The sequence below is a fragment of the Colius striatus genome, chromosome 5 (genome assembly GCF_028858725.1).
Source record: "Colius striatus isolate bColStr4 chromosome 5, bColStr4.1.hap1, whole genome shotgun sequence".
In the NCBI taxonomy this organism is placed as follows: domain Eukaryota; kingdom Metazoa; phylum Chordata; class Aves; order Coliiformes; family Coliidae; genus Colius; species Colius striatus.
The window spans coordinates 3,048,457-3,067,597 of NC_084763.1; the positions used below are offsets into that span (position 1 = coordinate 3,048,457).

Here is a 19,141-nt window from a genome sequence, read left to right on the forward strand (position 1 = left end):
AGCGAGTGTAGTTTGGGCTGAAGAGCAGGGCGTTGCAAGGGGTATTTTTGGTCAAAAACAATGGAATCAACTCACATATGCTCCCCAGCACTGCCACAGCCAAAACTAACCCACATCCCTCAGCCCCACTGCTACACAGCTTTGGAATCCCCCCGGGGATGGGGACTCCACCATGGCTCTGGGCAGCCTGGGACAGGACTGATCAACCCTTTGGGGGAAGACATTTTTCCAGATATCCCATCTACACTTCCCCTGGCACAACCTGGGGGTGTTTAGGATGGCGTTACCTAGGACTACAGGCAAAAAGTGTGATGAGACAGGAGGTTTCTTCCAGTTGCTGTGTTGGCAGATGATACAGTTTTCAAAGTCTGACTGTCAGGAACTTCTGTGAGTATCTACAGTGTCCTTTCCCCACCCTTGAGCAGTTCTGAAGTGTTTATCAGCTGCCTCTTGTATTGCTATCACAAATTTAAATCAAACCAGACTGATCTGAAATACAGACCCATAGGATTTGTATTTCACTATATTCATACGTTTCTCGTGAACAGCAGGCCTAATTAAAGTGAAAACTGCAGCTCTTGGTTAATAATTCCTCAGTCTAGTTTAAAATCCTTCCAATAAAGGAGATTTTTTGGATGGGAACTGCCAAAATGTTCAGGGAAACAGGCAGAACTGGCCACATTACTGAGCATTTGGGGCCAGAGTAAGCTGAAGAAGCTTTTGATAGGGCAACACTGTGGAGTCAGAGATCTTTTTTAGCTATTATTACTTTATTGTAGTCATTTGACTTCATTTCAATGCTTAGGTTTAAGTAGAATGGTTTATTTTGTCTTTTAGTGTGTGAATAAAAATGAGGTATGAGCTGATGAGAAGTTGTATTCATAAAGTGCAGAAGGGTGGTGAGAAACGACCGATATCTCTGGCTACTGCCTTCAACCACGTGTGTCCAGTAAACCACTTCACTTCTAAATGCTAAGTGTGGTTAGATCAGCTTATTTATGTCTCCATGGCAAATAAGATTGCTTTATGTAGCAGAGGATAAAGACACAACTGGGAGTTGGAGCATGGGATGGGGGGAGAAGGGTTAAACGTGGATTGGAGCGGTAGCTGGACGCCTTACACAACCCAGGTGGAACAGTGGGTAAGGTCAGCAAGGAGTAAGGGAAAGGCTTTGATGTATGAGATCCTTGGCAGGAAAACAGGACTAAAACAAGTGTTATTGGTATGCAAACAGAGTTTTACAACTCCACCAGAAATATGGTGAAGCGGCAGGCAAGGATTCAGTAGATCAGGGAGAGCAGCAATAAACCAGAAAGGTTCACGGGAAATTACTTTGTATGTTTACAGTGAACTACAAACAAACCCAGTTGATTTGGGCCCACTTTTCTGGGCATGAGAAGAAAAGATGCTATTTAAATGGTAAAGCCCAGGTGGGTGGCAGATAATTTTTCCTCACCCAGTCTCTGAAGAAATGAGAAGCCGTGTTTCCATCTTCAGTGTTGTTCTGGTGCACAGTGCCACCCCTGAGCACCACCTGCAACTCTGACAGCCCGTCTCCAAAATGCAGGAACCCGAGCCTGTGGCAGGCTCAGCAAATGAGAAATGCCCAAAAGAGCTTGTCTTGTTTGAAATTAAACAGGAGAAACAGGGTGTGGAGGCTCCTTCCTTGGAGGGCTTCAAGACCCACCTGGACACGTTCCTGTGTGACCTGATCTAGGTGACCCTGCTTCTGCAGGGGGTTGGACTGGATGAGCTCTAAAGGTCCCTTCCAACCCTACCATTCTGTGTTTCTATGAAAGTAGAATAAATATATAAAGGGGCTAAACATGAGGGGCAGAAAAGATAAAAGATAATGTTGATTTAAGATCTGTTGAAATAAATTCAAGCTGCACATCACAAGTGTGTTGTTATCCATTGCAGGAATGAGCCTTGCAGCAGACTGTAGGTGGGGAAGGAGAAGCCTGAGTGGCTTGAAAATGGATGATGGACTGTTTATGAGAAGTATTTCATGACATGTTTCCTGTGGTGGCACTGGATGGAGTTTGATATGACAGGACAATCCAACCTGGCCTAGATTTTAATGGAAATCCTTCATTGGTCTTAAAAATATGAAGCAGTAGTTGAAGTGCATTTTGATTTCATTCCAGTTTCCATCTGAAAGCAGCTTGATTTAAAGAAAAGGGAAAACCACCAAAGGTTTAGGCAGAGATGACTGGGAGGATGAGTTGCGTCATTGAAGAGTAGCAACAATATTTGCTGGGTTGAGCTGATTGTGGTGACCTACTGAGAAACAGTCTTTCCTTCAGAATGTTGTGTTTTCTACTTGGGATCCTCAGTTTAGATGCTTCTGTGACCTTGGTGAAACGAGCTTGACTTCAAAAAGAACTGAATCCAGGCATTCAGTTTGCAAGTTGTCAGTTTAATCATTAAACATAAACAGTGCAGGTGATTGTTTTGTTTGGTTGGTTTTTAAACCTGTTTCATCTGCAATAATAAATGGTCTCGAAGCAAGGCTGGATTTTACAATCATTGGGTTATTTTTCTTCTGCAAGTTTTTCATACCCAGTTTAATATGCCCTGATGTGATTTGCATCTGTTGCGAAGAGAGCGTGTATTTCATCTTAATGACTTGATTGGTTAATTTGACAACTGATAGATTAAATCTTGTTAAACAGAATGAGAATGGGCCTGGTCTGAATGCTGATACCAACATTCCCTTTTCAGTCTTGGAAAATGAAGTTGATTATTGCCACAAATACAGCTCCAGGATTTTCCCCCCACATGTGACAAAGCTCTTGGTGGTTTTGAGAGAACACAGCAATCACCAGGATTAACAGAGGGACATCCACATACATCTGATTCATAGGTGCAGCTCTTAGGCATTGTTGTTTTGCTTTTCAATGCACTAACAATATTAAAGTGAGTGCTTGATTGTTGTAATTAATTGACCTGCATTGTTCTACCTGCTGGTATGTGCATTGTGAGCCACAACACCGCACTTGTGGAAATTAAGCACCTTCACATTTACAGAGCTGAAGCTCACTTTTCACTCAATTCACTACTCCAGGTGAGCAACTTCTGCAGTGAGTGGATGCTGCTCAGTGGAACTTCAGGCCTTGGTGCCTTTGAACTACAAAGGCAAGCAAAAATGCTCAGATGGAATCTGGTGTTTAACCTCCAGACAAACAAGGCTCCGTGTTTCATGCAAATCTGAGGTAAAGAAATTCAGACAATCCATCACACAGGACAGGCTACAGCTGCATTAATCTGATTACTCTGGGTGAGTATCCCCAAAAAGATTGGACTCAAATGGAGATGCATCTCTGCTGGAGACAGATGCAGATCTTTATCTGCTCTCTCTCGTGTCCTTCTGTATCAAGCAGCTTCCACATCAAACGCCTGGTTTGTGGTTGTGGAGTGAGATACCAGCCTGTGGCTGTGATTGATATTTTATTGCCATTCATTATTTATGTTACCCTTTTGCCAGGTACTGGAGAAATACAGTGCAAAAAGGGGGATGCACTTTCCTCAACTTAGAGAGGACGTGATTATGGAGCTGTAGGGAGGATAAAAGAGACAGTGAAGGGAATCTTGATACTTTAGTCTTCTTTGCTTGATTTCTGCCCAGTGAAACACAAGGTCTCCTTGCCATGCTGGTTCCAGACCCATTGTCTGTCTGACATCTCTGATTTCAGGTTGTGCTGCAGGCTGTCAGGCTTAGTGCTTCTGGCTAAATTCCCTCCAAGTCTCTAGTAAGGTTCCTTGTCTTTTTAATCCTTTCACCTCTTCTTCCTGCCACTCCCCCCACCGGCACAGACTGTGTTTCCAGCTTTGAGGCCAACTTGATTAGGTGTCCCCTGGGATGTCTTCATCCTGATTGACCCGAGTGTGCCTGCAGCACGACCTGCAGTGCTCCCCAGCCTGGGAACATGACACAAAGCTGTCTGCAACAATTTTGCACAGAGCTGGCATGGAGAGAGCACTGCTTGTGCACTTGGGTTTCACTTGTCATGTGCTTAGAGGTGATAGGCTGGGAATCATCAGTACAGGAAAGCCCTTAGCACTGCCTGAGAAATACACAGAATGTTTACTATCCAGAGCATTGCCATGCCTCTGACAATTGGTTACTACGTGTAATTATAGCATAATGTAATTACCCCACGAGTTGTCTTGATCACTCTGTAGCATGGGAAGGAGCACTCTGATTAATTCTTCAGACGAAAAAGCCACCCCTGTAAGCACAGTACTGATCAAGGCACTGGTGTGGTACAAGCAGACAGTGTTTATCCTCCCCGCTCCCCTGAGTTTTACTGATAGCTTACTTAAAAACAGGTGCTTGATTTAATCCTGTCAGTGCTGTTTTGCATCTCTGTTCAGAGGAAGGATGGCCCAAGATAAATCAATAACAGAGGAAGGGATGATGTCAGTTTAGGGATAAAGCACAGCCTCGGGAAGTGGGATACTGCAGACTATCACTAGCAATTTCAGTTGATCAGGCATGCCTTGCAAAACCTTTGTCCAACATCATGAGACCAATTTATTAACTCATTGATCCACGCCCATGTGTTTCTGAACACGGGTTTCCCTTGTCTCTTTTGCTTTGTTGATTGCATTCTACATCCCTGCGCTTGATCTAGAAGTTGAATGTCTGATTGGTGTCACTTGTGGTGTCACAGTACCTGTGAGCCCCACATGTTCAGATCATTTTCTTCCTGCCTCTCCCCCCATCCCCCACTCTGTTTTGAAAAGAGCAATTCCAGAGGGAATTGCTCTTTACTTTGCTTTCCTTCCAACACAAGATGTCATGTCAGAGGTTTTCAGAGACTCGTCAAGGACTCTTGCCTTCCCATTATTGTTTCTGTAGGTTGTGAGCTTGTGTCATTCAGTACTTCTAGAGACCCAACTTGCACATCCATCTCCTGTTGTGGTCACTAGGAGAAACTGAGGAAAGGAGATCCTCAGGGGTTAGGTGGGGTGTCTATGTCTGTGGTCTTCCCTTTCCCTCTCTTTGTACTGTGATGTACAGGGTCAGTACTGTACTAATCAGCATCTGTCTCGGTCTGCTCCATCCAGTTGTTTCTCCTGATAATGTCAAGCCAGAGGTTGGAGACATCTTCCAAATGTTACCAACATGGACCCATTTCAGAGCTGACAGACAGGATGAGTGGCTTTCCTGCTCTTAATACTCAAATGATGGAGTATTTGGAATGGAAGAGGAAAAAATGAGAGCTGGGTGATGCAGTAGGAATATCCTCTCATTTCATTTACTTCTGTTCGAGTCACTGGAGATCTTCAGGGTGATAGGGGTTTTCAGTGTTAAATAGCTGTTAGGTGCACTGCTTTTAAAGAAAATTGGGTAAGAGAAGCTGGCAGCACATCAGGCTTCTCAGAGATGGGCTGTTCACAACGGTGATTGGCAGTGGCTGGTAGCTCTTGTGGGACTCCCAACGAGATGAATGTGGGATGCAGAAATGAGTATCTGAGGGCAATAATTCATTATTTACTCAAAGCATATGAGATACCATGAAACATGAAATGGAATGACAGAGTTCTCAGTAGCAAATCCATCTCTAGTGTTTGGTATTCTTTTGCTGCCTTCATGCTCTCACGGGTCTGTCTTCTGCTCTGCCAGCCCTGGGACAGTCTGTGCAGCAGTGTCTGCTGCCCTGTGTTTCTATTGTCTGCTTATTGCCTCCCAGTTTCTTTAGTTCTAGATGTAATTTCTAAACTTCTACTTCTTCAGAAGGCAAACAGCTGAATTCCCTGAAGGGTGGTCATGTGGCCCTAAGTCTGAGAGAGTTTTGCAAGTCTCCTGTCCATCGGACTAGAAGCTCTGCACCTTACACCACTGTTGGTGTAACAGCAGTGATGGAACGGGCCTGGAATTTGTACCAGCTCTGTGATGATCTGGAGGTAAAGCAACTGTGCTTTGTCAGCCCCAAACACCTGGAGAAAATGGCATATTTTCCTGAAGCAAAAGGAGATCTTGCTGTCAGGTATTGCAGCTCAGGAGAAGTGTGCTTCAGTGTCGCATTGTGCAAAGTGTAGATGTTGGTCAAGTTCTGCTTGCAGACACAGGTGATGATTGAAGTGCTGAAGATACAGCAGAAGCTGGTTTGTATAGATATCACTTGAGTTACAGATTACTAGAAGTTAAGAGAAGATGTGGCTTGGAGTTGAGCTTTACATGATGCAAGGGAAAGAAAACCCTTATCCCAGTCCTCACCTCAATTTAGTTTTTGCAGCAATGGCTTTGAGAGTACAAAACAAGAAGCTGGGGAGATGGCAGCCCTCTGCAACTACATCAAACATCCTAATGTTGAATCATAACAGCAGTGTGTCATACAAACATATCCAAATAATTGGCTGTGCTTCATTGGTAATGTTGATCAGATGGCATGGCAGTACCTTCTGTCACCAAAATGATGTACAGTAAGTGTGCAGATGTTATTTACAGTGACCTGCTAATTCTTCCTGAGTGAGGGACTCTATTTCTTCTTGCACATGATAATCTTGGCTCCTTTTAACATGAGCTCTGTTCACTCTCAGCCAAATTATTTGGAACAAATAAGTAGTTAATTAAAATGCCTGGTGCTGTAGCTGTCTGAAGCTTAATATTAGCTATGTTTTGGCTGAGCTTGCTGGGAGCAGAGGAATGTGCTACAGCCAGATGTGCTGTGGTCTTTTGCAAAACGTACTGAACACAAAGCTTTCCCTTTCTAAAGTCTGTGGTAAGTTCTGCTCTACTTCCATTCTAACAATCTAGTCAAATCCTTTGCTTAATCAGAATTTGAATGAACCGATCACAGTGGTTTTAGGGGGTTTTCCCAGGTAATCCATTAAGGATACTGTATTTTGTGTCCCACCAGACTGCAGTTGGGTACTGACTTTAGTATTAGACTGTCACATCCAAAAAACTTTCTGACTGAAAGCTGCAGCTGTGAATTTCATTTGCATTGCATGCACAAAAAGAGCTGGGAAGAGTTAAAGTATCTAGGGAATCACGGTACTGACTTCACATGAAACACCTAGCAGTGAACAGCCGTTCTTCATGTTTCCTTGAAGAAAGTATTAACTATCTTCTTTCACTTAGTAACAATACAGCTGCATTGGAAAACCATCTTTGGCTTTAAATCTTCTGCAAAACCATTTCCACTGTGATTCATTCAAATGAAAAGATGAGTCACACACTTCCTCTGCCGGGGTACTTTTATGTTCACTTGGTGCCACATGTAATTCTGGAGTGCTTAGTTTTTGTGTTCCCAAAGGAAGCAGAAGCTTCCATGATCATAGAATCATAGAATGGTAGGGTTGGAAGGGACCTTTAGAGGTCATCCAGTCCAACCCCCCTGCAGAAGCAGGGTCACTTAGATCAGGTCACACAGGAACATGTCCAGATGGGTCTTGAAGAGCTCCAAGGAAGGAGCCTCCACAACCCCTTGTGATGTTCCTTGTGATGTTCCTTGTGATGTGTAGCTGTTAGGATGAGGCTGAGAGGTTTCAGAAACTGAGAAGGAAAGACAAAAAGAGCATTGTTTGGTCACACAGCTAGCCAAGGCAGAGCTCAGTACACAAATTAAAGGCAGCCAGCTGCTCTTAATAAAACCAACAAGCAGTGGGAAACAGTCAGTGACTTTCCAGAAGGATTGGTCTTGGGACTAATTGTGCCACTTTCATTAATACCCCAATACCAAAAAGAAAAATAGCTACTGAATTGTGCTGATAACACAAATTTGGGGAGTTTTAGCCCCATTAGAAAAATATTTCTCTTTTCCATTTGCTGTCCTTAGGTAATCAAAATCTTAGAGTCTCTTTGTACTCACCCTGTACAGGTACACAGAGCTGGGTAAGAAAGTACCGTTTTTGTGAGCATGGCACACATTTGGGGCCTGGCCTCAATTAATTCTGCCCAGTGATCAATACCTGAGATGCAGCTCCACTCTCACAATCCAGATTCTTTTCAGATCAATTGCATATCTCTGTAACTTAAGGACGTATTGGTAGATACTAGCTAAGGGACAAGAATTCTCTCACATAAAGCCTGAGTGCAAGAGAAAGACTGGCCTGTACTGGTCATATGCATTGAAATAAGCTTAATGATTAAAACTGCCTTGCAAGAAATTGTATGCCATCCAGGTTAACATCTCTTCTGCTGTTTCCCTCCCATGCATTTCTCACAGTCACGGTGCTCCTGAGTCCTTAGGTTGCTGAGAAGGGTCATATTAAGGTAGTGTTTAGGGTGGCTGAAATTTGCCAGCCCAAACCCTTGAAAACAGCCCGGGACAAGCCTTGCTGCTTGCTCCTTTTTTACCTTACCTTGAGGTGAATTGGCAATCAGTCTGGAAATTGAAGTCAATTAAAATACAGTGTCTGCTTATTAACTTCAGTGTCCATCAGCCTGTGTGGTAAAAAGCAAAACCTGTTCACCTGAAGCCCTTTTAATTTAACAAAACCCAAACCCAGAGAAGCCAAAACAGAACCCGATTTGATTACTGTGCACAAAGTGGTGTAGGATTTGAACTGCAGACATCCTCTCTCGCTCCCTCCCACCTCATACAAGCAACCTCAGATGGCTGAATTGCCAAGAATACTGCATGGCCTGCTCCTGCAGCTCGGTGGGACACAGGACTTGTGGTTGGGGCAGCCTTTCTGTTTCCTGCTTGTGTCAGGAGAGCACTTGACTCTTATTTGCATTGTCATTGGTTTGAGTGGCAAAGGTGTTAGTTTTAACGTATGTGTAAGTGTAGTTACAGCATTTTAGAAACAATACAGTTCTCAGTTCAAGGGGTGTCTTGGCACAACTGGGGAGTGGCTCATGCACCCTACAACCAGAGGCATGTGCTTCCCTTCTGTCAGCCTGGTGCCAGTCCAGCCCTCTGGAGTTCCCTCACGGGAGCTCCCTCAGATCTTCGTACCGAAATGCACACAGAGAGAGCAGCGATTCCTGTCTCCAAGTTACCTTCCAAGAAAAGCCAGGTACTATAATCAATCCTACCAAGAGGTCAAGATCCAAAGGGCCTAATCAGCTTGGTAGACAAAAGCTTTTCACAGTACTGATTACAGAGGGAGCCTGACCATCAGTTAAAACTCCTCTCTCTGAACCGTCATTTTTCAGACAAGGAAGGGCACATGAGGGAAATTTCAGCGAAGATCCAGAAATAGCAGGTGGCTGTCACTGCTGTGCTGGGCTCAGTTTTAATCATCAGACTGGAGAAATAACATGTCTGTGATTATGTCATTTGCACAGGGATGTACAAACGTATGTCTACTGTTAAAATGCCAGGAATGGGTATGGAGAGATGGGGTTGTGTGTAAGACACTGCAGCTCCTGACAGACCGTTCGATCTCAGTTTTGTCACCCAACACACTCACCTTTCTGCTTGGTTATTTATGAGTTTTAGAATCATAGAATCACAGAATGGTGGGGGTTGGAAGGGACCTTTAGAGATCATCCAGTCCAACCCCCCTGCAGAAGCAGGGTCACCTAGATCAGGTTGCATAGGAATGTGTCCAGGCGGGTCTTGAAGCCCTCCAAGGAAGGAGCCTCCACAACCCCTCTGGGCAGCCTGTGCCAGGGCTCCCTCACTGAAACACTGAAATAATTTTTTCTTATGTTTAAATGGAACTTTCTGTGTTCCAGCTTCATCCCATCACCCCTTGTCCTGTTGCTAGATACCAAAAGCCATTAGTAGTCTTCCGATGAAGGTGTTGCAGTGACATAAGTTTTATTGCACTTTCTGACCTGTGGATGAGTATTGAAGAGTTTGTTTTCATTCACTACACTTAATGCATCAGAGGAATTTGTTGCAGCACAAGGAAATACTGGGAATTTACCCAGCAGATGGAAATTCAGCTGTGCTGTTTGGGTTTTGGTTGGTTGGTTGCTGGTTGAAAACCTGTGAGGGTTTTTTGCTTGGGTTTGGTTTCTTACATTTAGAAACCTTTGGTTTTCTGCTTTGCAGTTCGTTATGGTTGGCAAAGGTAGCGTGGTGGCTTTCTTTGGCATTGGTCAAGTACTGACTAAACAGACTCCTGTTTTGTTCATTTCAAGTAATTGCCATGATTTCATGGACAACAAACTTTTCTTTTGAAAGGGGACAACCTAATTAATACAGAAGAACTTTTTAGGTGCTGCTCTGTCAACATCAAATGTATGGTATATAAAAGCTATCCACCACCAGAAGCCACATGCTGCCTCATTAAAAACAAAAGCAGGAAACATTCTATTTACTTTGAAATAGACAGAATCAAAATAGAAATAAAGGAAGGGAGGAGAGGCTGCAGCTGTTGCAGTCAAAGTTTCAACTACAGGGCTCTTCTCTTTGTTTTTCCTGACATTTGTCATATCTGACAGGTTCCTGCAGCTTTTGGTTCACAGAGGCCTGCATGTGTTTACATAGATTTACTGGTTTTGTTCCACACCACCACATAGCACTTGTTTAATACATGGGTGTTAGAATAGGTTAGAAGGGATGGTCAAAACCAAACATTCTTGGTTTGTTTTTCAGTAATGGGGCTTTTACTTCAGTGTGGGTTTCAGTTGTTTGGCTTCCAGTGTATATGCTTCAACATGATTAATAAATTCTTTTAGTTAATGTGAATGGCAGCACCATTTAATGTGCAATTGGATGAGCCAAAACATCATCCACCCCAGAACTGAGGGCCAAGCAATCTGTACAGTATTAGCTTTGTGCTGGTGCCAAGCATTCGGCCAAATTTGAGTCCAAAAGCAGAAAGAAAATGCATTTCATTTAATTATCTATTTTCGGCTATTTAAATATCCAAAATAGTTGTCACCAATTACACACAGTTGTGCTGTTCTCTGCTGCAGAAGTTGAAAGGCAGTCCATACAATTAAGCTGATCAAAAGAGAAGCTGTTCAATACTTGTTGTTCAGCAGTATCTGAAACTCCCCGAAGAAATCAGTGAACTTAACTGCTTTGCCTTCCATACTTGCATCCTACTCCCCAAGTGCAAAAGGATTCAATTCACTAATTTCCTGCTGGTTTGTAATTTATAGACATAAACCAGCTCTGTGGTATCGGTGCCATCTTACTGCAGCAGTCTCCAGTAACTTAAGGCCCGTAGGGAATCGATGCAGCTTTTATGCCTATCAGTAGCTCAAGCTGGATGTTCTTGTCCTGTCTTTCTTCCACCCCAGAAACCTCACGTGTCATTCTAGTCTGCTCCATCTTTATCCCATGCCACACTTGGTTTCCATTCTGGGAGACTTGCTTTGAATGAGCTGTGAAATACTGGGCCAATAATAGGGACTGCCACTGTCCGGGTGGCTGCCATCTCTGCAAGGAACGTTTCCCAAAGTAGGTTTATTTCTTTCTTACTGATTGAATGCTCTGGTCTCACACCACCACCCTCCTGTTATCGACAAGGGAGTAGAATGTCACATCTGTCATCTGTTAAACTCATTTGATTCTGCATCCACTCATTTACCTTCTTTGCTAGGCTTGCAGTCAAACACCGTGGTGCCTTTCTGCCTGGTCTAGAGCAGCACTTTGCATGGATAGACACAAAGACCCTTAGGAGAGTCTTGGAGATAGAGTACACAATAGGCTATTTTATCTGTTCTATCCTGTTTATAATCTCATGCTTAGACAAAGAACTGACTTTCTTTTAGTACAAGATTAACAAGGACAGGGGGAAGTGGACACCTACACGCTGCTGTTGCTGTCCTCAGAGACCCAGCAGGCTGTGATGCATACTGCTGCCAAAAGTGGGGGAAATGCTGAGATTTTCAGATTGACATTTCACTGCCTTTCTGATGTCAGTGGCTGTCTGAAATATAGGGTTCAATAATCCTATTATGTGTGTCTGACACACTCCTCCTTCTTTAGCAATGTGCCTCCCATAACTACTATAATAAGACAGAACAGCCAAGGCCTGATTCCGTGTCTCATCCCATCATTCAGCGAAGCTGTATCGTCATCAGATGCAATCTATTGTTTTCCTTCCTGCTGGGTGGTATTGATTTTTCTAACCTTTCCTAATGTTAAATTTGTTTGGCTTTTTAACTTTCTTCCCAAAGGTTAACGTTATTAAGTTGAGCAGGTACCTATAAAACTGGAAGCATTATTGCCTGTCTTGCAGTTGTTGCACTGTCCTTTCTTTAAACCCCACCTGCGTCGGAAAGCTCCGTCTTGAAGACTTTTGTCACTTGGGAATAGTCTGGTGAAAGTTACCAAGACCTGCATTTGAATTGTCATCCGGTTCTGTGGTAGAAAATACTGGACTTGGCATGTCAGCTGCAACAGATTTCTCTAGAACTCTGTTCCATCAGTGAGCATGAACTGCACAGGCATTAATTCCAGCGAGGCTTTAAAGAGGATGCAGGCAGACGGGAATGCTGCTGCCTCTCCTCTTCCCAAGCACAGTCTGACCACACCAGTCACTTTGCTGTTGTGGCAAAAGGAGCAGTTCTAAAATCTCTGCCTGTTCCAGAACTGGTTGTCTGCTTGATGTGGAAAGAGAATGAGAAATCACAGCTTAATTTGAAGGAAGTTGAGGCTTTAATGGGGATGGTGTGTCTACATTTTTCGTAATGATCAACAGCAGCACTTGTGTGAAGCATCAGAGGTGCAGGCAGCGAGTAAACAGTTCCAGAATACCCCTGTTAAGCCAGCAGTTTCCTTTTTAGTTACCACTGCCACAGTACCCCCTTGGTGTCAGTATCACAGGTACAGTAACGTGCCTTTAAGGAATGGTACATTTGACACCTCGCTTACACATTCAGACTGTGTTTCTGTGATGTGTATCTGAGGCCTTTTGCAGGGCTCACCACGGGATGTCTGTATGTGGAGGATCGTGGCTGTCTTCTGGAGCCGAGGGAAATGACCTCCAGCAACCTTGCTCATGTTATCTTGCTTTGGTAATACTTTGTAGTTGCTCTGAAATATTTTTCTTACCTACCTACCAATCTACCTTCATTCTCAAGATGTTCTTTGGTAAGAGCAAACCTCAAGAGAAACTTTTTTAATAGCAGAAAGCATAAAATAATGAATACTAAAACAGTTTAAGCTGTTGTAGATCATCACTTTAAAAATATAGACAATTTGGTCTTCCCTGGTTGGAAAGCAGAACTGCAGCCTACCTGCAGCTGCCACAACCTGACTGGCCAAGGAGGAGGTCGGGCTTGTGTTTCAAAGTGCTGAGGGAGAGTGGGAGTTAAATCTTTTATTTATAAATTGATATCTATAAACTACTTCTGCCAGAGCTGTGCAGCCAAGGAATAGCCCTGGGGAAAAAGACCATCCTCCTCTACTGCTATGAGCTGGTAATTCAGGTTCTCTCTTCTCCCACTCTCAGCAGTAGCTGTCCCTGCCACTGCTTTGGTCTTTATCTGTCACCTTCTCGTGCTGTTCAAATGCTGATTGTGAGAGACTGGGGAGGTTCTGTCTGTTCACAGCTTCTCGCAGCTACGTCTCTCTTGGCACAATCAGTGCCGTCAAGAGACTGTCTGAGAGCACCCTGTTCCTAGTGAGTGAGACATCTGTGAGAGTGGCTTTGATTAACAAATTCCCTTCAGTGGTTTTCAGATCCACTGTGAGCTTTCTGGGTGAGCCTGAACCTCCCTGTCCCTTTCTTGGGCTCCCTTGGTGTCTCTGGGTAGCCTTGCACAGCTCACATGTTTGTTACAGACTTGAGATGGCTTGTGTCCCTTCTGGCCCTGCCAGTTTCATGTTTCAGCCTTTCCTGGGGAAGGATGGAGACATGGCAGCTCTTCAAGTTGTTTATGCTCAGCACTGAGCCCAGGCTCCAGCTGTATTTTCTGCAGCCTCTTTGTGGAGGCAGCGGCATTGCTTCTGCAAGGGAGGGCTTTCATTACACGTGCTGTTGCAGTGGTCCCTTGGGCAGGCCTGTTATTACTACCTGAAATGTATTTAGAGCAATATCAGGTCTCAGAAAGGCTCCTGCTTTGGACCAGGTTTCCTTTCGGAAGTTTTTGACGAGGGAGAAGATATAATACAAAGCATGTTGTTATCTCCTGTCTTACCTCTTCTGCTTTATCCAAATCCCCTGCTGCATGATGGCTTTGTTTGGTTTATAGGCATTGTGGCTGTGAAGGAAGGCATTTCCATGATGGTGTATGTCTTCCTATTGGAAGCTCCTTATTTCATTGCATGCAGTCCACTGAACTCCATCCATGCACTGCTCTGTGCTTTTATTCTTGCCACGAAGGCAGAGGCAACTTTTAACATCTTGACCTTGAAGTGGTAGGAGAAGGAACCTCTAAATCCAGTTTGTATGGTTCTTACCTTACAATGTGGTATTGGGTATTTTGTATTCTTGAGCCTCTTTGAGCAGTTGCTTTATGTGGTAGATGGATGCCACTTTTCCTTACTCAGCTTTTTATCAGAGGCTTAGGAACTGCTTTTAGCTCACAATGAAGAAATCTGAACTCTTGCTCTTCTCCACTTCAACATGCTCTCATACATATCACCCCACCACAAAAACACTGTTGTTCTATCACTGGGAATTAACTGGTACAACTGCAGTGGTTCCAGGAAGCTTCAACATTTTGGCATGCTTACATTTGAATGCATGTTCCAGGAACCTTGTAAGTGTAGCACCAGAGATCTTGTGACAGTCATCTTCCTGGAAGCTGGGCCTGGAAGTTACTGACCAGGCAGGGCTCACCACTCCAGAGCTTCTCCACGCAGCAGAAAGGTGTAGAATGTGCTTATCCAAACCCAGCAATGTACACACTGGGTTTTGAATATCCACTCCTGTGCCTACCTAACCTGTTTCATAACAATTTGTTCAGCTGGGACCCACAGTCTTTGGTGTCTGTAACAGTCTCCTGCTTCACTCTACACCTCCATGCAGAGACTTGGAGTTGTTGCCTGCAGTCTGTTTCACCAAGGACAACATCGGTTCTCAAAATGGAAAGATAACTAACTTTTATTTTTGTCTGTCACTAGGGATGTGAGTTAATTGAGACCATGGATCAGGACCTCACAGACTTCACCAAGTGCCTTCAAATACTCCAGAAAAAGATAGAGAAGAAAGGCCTCCAGGTAAAGGGGATGCATCTTTTGTCTCTGGTTCTTGGTAGTTACTCCTCCTCTCAGTGTAGGGAAGTTTATGTATTAAGTTTGCACTGAAATGAAACAATATCTTCTGTGGCCTTGCCATTCTGTGGTTTTGCCATGATTTACTGCACACCTTGTAAACTTTGATGCTTCTGCTAAAAGAAATTACACAGTGTGTCAATGAACAAAGGTTGGCTTTCTTAAAAGGCAGCTTGTATTGATTTCTGTTAATGAACTACCCCAAGTGCAGAAGAGCTGTTGTGGCTGGTGTTCAAAGCAAGAGTCCCACTTTGGCATGTAAATCTATTCTCAAGTCTTGGCACACTGAGCCTTAATGTTCATCTCCTTCCTCTCCCCTCCCAAAGGTGAGGCAGGAGGGGGAATCTTATCCTGCCAACATTACATATAGTAAGCAATACCTCTTTCTGCAAAAGGCTCCCTTGGAATCAAAGGAACCTTTGCAGAGCAAGCAGTGCACTAAAAAGGAGCCATATGGAGTTGTCAGCTGCTCATTTCATTGGAAAGGCAAAGGAGGCAATGTTCCCTCTCCCCTTCCACAGGTTGGTTTCAGAGGTCCGCTTGTTTCGTCTCTCCCAGATGCCAAGTTAAATTCCTTGGGAATTTCCAACATGCTGCATCGATGGCAGGTGTGCTCTTGGGATTGCTGCCCTGTGCTGCCCGTGCAGCAGTTGTTCCTAAGGGCTGAGCTCCCTGTTCCGCTCTGTACCTGAAAGTTATTGAGAGGAAAAGGCTGCCACATCCTCTTACCACTAGTGAGGGCAAGAGTCCTGTCAGAAAATGAAGAGGCCAGCAAAAGGTGGAAGGAGATGTGTAAACCTCCTCTTTTCTCATTTTCCTTGTAGTAAGATAGGAAAGTTGCCCGGCTTCCTGATAACATAGTACTCCAAAACGAGCAGCAAGGGATGGAAATGCCAATACCACTCCCTCTTTCTCCTCTCCTTGCTCCAGGCTGATAAATAATTAACCAGTTTTTGCTGAAGTTATTTTGAAATGTCTTTATCTTCTACAGGAAATACGTGTCCATTTGACACTTCAGACTGCCGTCACACAACGCTCAGCTGCCATTGTGTCTCCTTGTGCTGCCCTCCATACGTACTGTTGTTGATCAGGTTTTTTCCCCCACCAGTAGAGAGAGAGATGAGAGGAGATCTCCATACTCTTATCTGTCTGGCTGTGAGCCAGGAAACTCTTTACATGATAGTTTGTTTTTTCTCTCTTATAATTTGTCATCAAAAGAGCACAGAGGGGTGTCTTGCTGTCTAGGACACGAGTGATAATGAGCGCTGTCAGAGCAGATGAGCCACCTACGCACAGGATTTGTTTTGACTTTGGCAAGTGAGGTGCTTCCCTCTTAACAGAATTACCCTTAGAATGTAGAACTGGAGTGCTTCCTGGATTTGGTTCATTATCAAAGCCCAGGTATTGCTATAGATGGATTTTATTTAAGCTATCACAGGAAGTTTTATAATGAATAATCAATGTGTGGTTAAAATAAGAGCAATGGAAACACGACAGCTACAGATGTGTTTCAATAATAAGTTGCCTATTTGTAAAACTTTGGCTTCTTTGATCACTTTCCTAAGTAAAGCCCTGTTAAACTGGCTGAAGGATACTGCATTGTAATCCTTTTGTAATGTGCAAGCCTGAGTGTAAATGCAGTAACTGTGCAGAGCTCGTGCCAGTGCACTAAACCTGAGAATACAGTTGTAGTTTCATGCTGTTACACCTAAGATGTGCTTTAAATACAATCTGAGTTTTTCAGAGGCTCAAGGAGGAACACAGATGTTTTCTAAAGCCAAGGACCATGTTCATTAAACCCTAACTGCTTCTTGCTTGCAGTGTCTGTCCCACAGAACACAGATGCCATCAGCTGAGTCACATGCCCTAGCTAAAGCATACATTGCACACATTTTGTGGCAGTTTACCTTCCTGGCCCTACGTGATGCTTTTTCAATGGCTGGATAACTCTGCTTGTCTTTCTGCCATGTGTTTCTCCGACTTTGTTTATGGTTTATCGAACACTTTGGTGTGCACATTTTGCTTTACTGCTTTAATCACTATTTTATCCATCCTGTGGTTATCTGAGTACTTTTTCAATTACAAGACCTTCAAGTAAACTTATTTGCAGTAATTTCTTTCCAGTGCTACTTTCTGTTCTTAATTTCCTCTCATGTTACACAAACTATTTCAAGAAACCAGCTGAACTAGCAAGATGACAGGCGTGCTTACAGTATCTCTTATTTAGAGCTCAACAGCTCTCCCATTAAAAGTGACCATTATTCTCTCTGCAGAAGTACAGAAGCAACTTGTCCACAGCCTCCCAGCACGTTAGTGGTACAGTTGGGGATGACTCTTCAGTTCCCAGCCTCCATCAGGTGCTCTTCCCCTAACAGTGTCCCTGGTGTGCCTCACAGGCAGCTCACACCACTGAGAAGTGCGAGCGTGTTTATCAGTTATGCAGCTCCAAGAAGAATCCTCGTAACGGAGATAGATTCAAGCCATTATCTTTATCTCAGAGTCACAAACTCGGCTTTCTTTAACTGTTTCATCTAAAATACCATTTAGTCTTAAAACTAAGCTCTGGGACTTTTCATTTAACTTTATTATCTTTTCTGCTTAAAAAAAGTTAAAGCAGCTCATTTGGTTATATGGGCTGAAGGTATAAAAAATGAATTTTATTGGAACCCACATGCCTTGCAGTGGTTTAACAGCAGTGTCTTGGAGTTGACAAAAGCATCAGTGTCAATGGGAAAAAAAGGGAAAAAATCCAGACCACCTCTTCCTAAAACTCTTGGCATTGAAGGGACACTCTACTAACATTTCCATCCTGAAATCACACGTTACAGGGTGCAGTCTGTCAGCAGTCAAGGATGTTACTTCTTTTCAGTGAACCCAAGCATTCTGTTCTCTGCCCTTCTGAAGTGTCAAATCAGCCCACTTTCTTCTCTGTTGAGGGAGGCTAAACTAAACATAATGTTAGTGAAGTTTTAGTGGGGTTTAGTGTTCATAAAGTGCTGAGGAGAAGACAACAAAGCGATGTTCATGAAGCACCTTCAGCCGTGCAGTGTTCAGACAGCTTATTAAGCACCCTCTGGCTTGTCTTTACACAAAGAAAAAGACTGAAAGAGAACAGAAAGTGCTCTAAAACAAAATTCAGGAAATGCTTGAAAACAGAATGATGTTTTACCCAAAGAACAGTCCCATGTAGGAAGGGTATCATTATTGCAAGTACCAGGCTCCATTTGTCTCAGCTTTGGCTTTGTCTATCAGTTGAGGTTATTTTTGATGACAGGACAGTTGTGTAACAGTAAATATATCAGTTTCAATCCCTGGCTCAATTGTAGTTTTGCTGCTCACATTAGTAGTTGGTAATTTCATGCTGGATCAGTACTTGCTTCCATCAGTGCTTGCTACTGCAGGGGGGTTGGACTAGATGATCTCTAAAGGTCCCTTCCAACCCCCACCATTCTATGATTCTATGATTTCTGAAACCTTTTGGGGACCCAGAACAGGAGCAAAATGGCTTGTAAGGGAAAGCCTAGGAATGAAAACAGGGCTTTATCAGGATCTGAGAACAGGGGAGTAACTAAATACCTTCAAGAGAGGGAGAGGCAGTCTGGAGGCACCAAAGCTGGCGTGGAGCTGCAGCGTAAAGCTTTTATGAGGACCCTGAAGTTTGTGGCTCTGTCTTCAAATCCCACACTGAAGGCAGCACTAAGCATGAACCTGTTTAGTTTTGGTGGCACTGTTGAGTTGTTCTTCTTAATATAGAAAATGCAAATGAGAGATATTTTAGGGGAAGTTAAATATGTGTAATGAAAGGGTTTCTCTGCTGTCTAGTGATGTGTCAAAAGATTTTCATGACTTATTAATAGCAGTCTTCTTCATAAACCTTTCCTGTCAGGAAGAAACACATGGGTTTGAAGTGTTTCCTGGTAATGCCCACTTCTAAAATGTCGAATTTCATAAGGCCTTTCAACAGGACAAAAATCCCTCCTACAGTGGGTACAGACAGACCCTTGAGAGCTGACTTTCGATGCAGAGTTCCAGTCCCACCTTCCAAGCATGCAGCA

The 19,141-nt window shown here is 43.6% G+C and overlaps 1 protein-coding gene across 5 annotated transcripts in view; it reads left to right on the top strand.

The window, feature by feature from the left end:
• Nucleotides 1-19,141, top strand: part of TPK1 (thiamin pyrophosphokinase 1) — a 385,084-nt gene that overhangs the window by 262,619 nt on the left and 103,324 nt on the right. For 3 of the 5 annotated variants that reach the window (XM_061996850.1, XM_061996852.1, XM_061996853.1), the window contains one exon: nucleotides 14,937-15,032. The exons of 1 other annotated variant lie outside the window; for it this stretch is intronic. In XM_061996850.1, coding sequence (XP_061852834.1) covers nucleotides 14,937-15,032 — 96 coding nt within the window. Of the gene's footprint in view, nucleotides 1-14,636; nucleotides 14,683-14,936; nucleotides 15,033-19,141 lie in introns of those variants that run through there. One more of the 5 variants, XM_061996854.1, reaches the window with a different exon arrangement.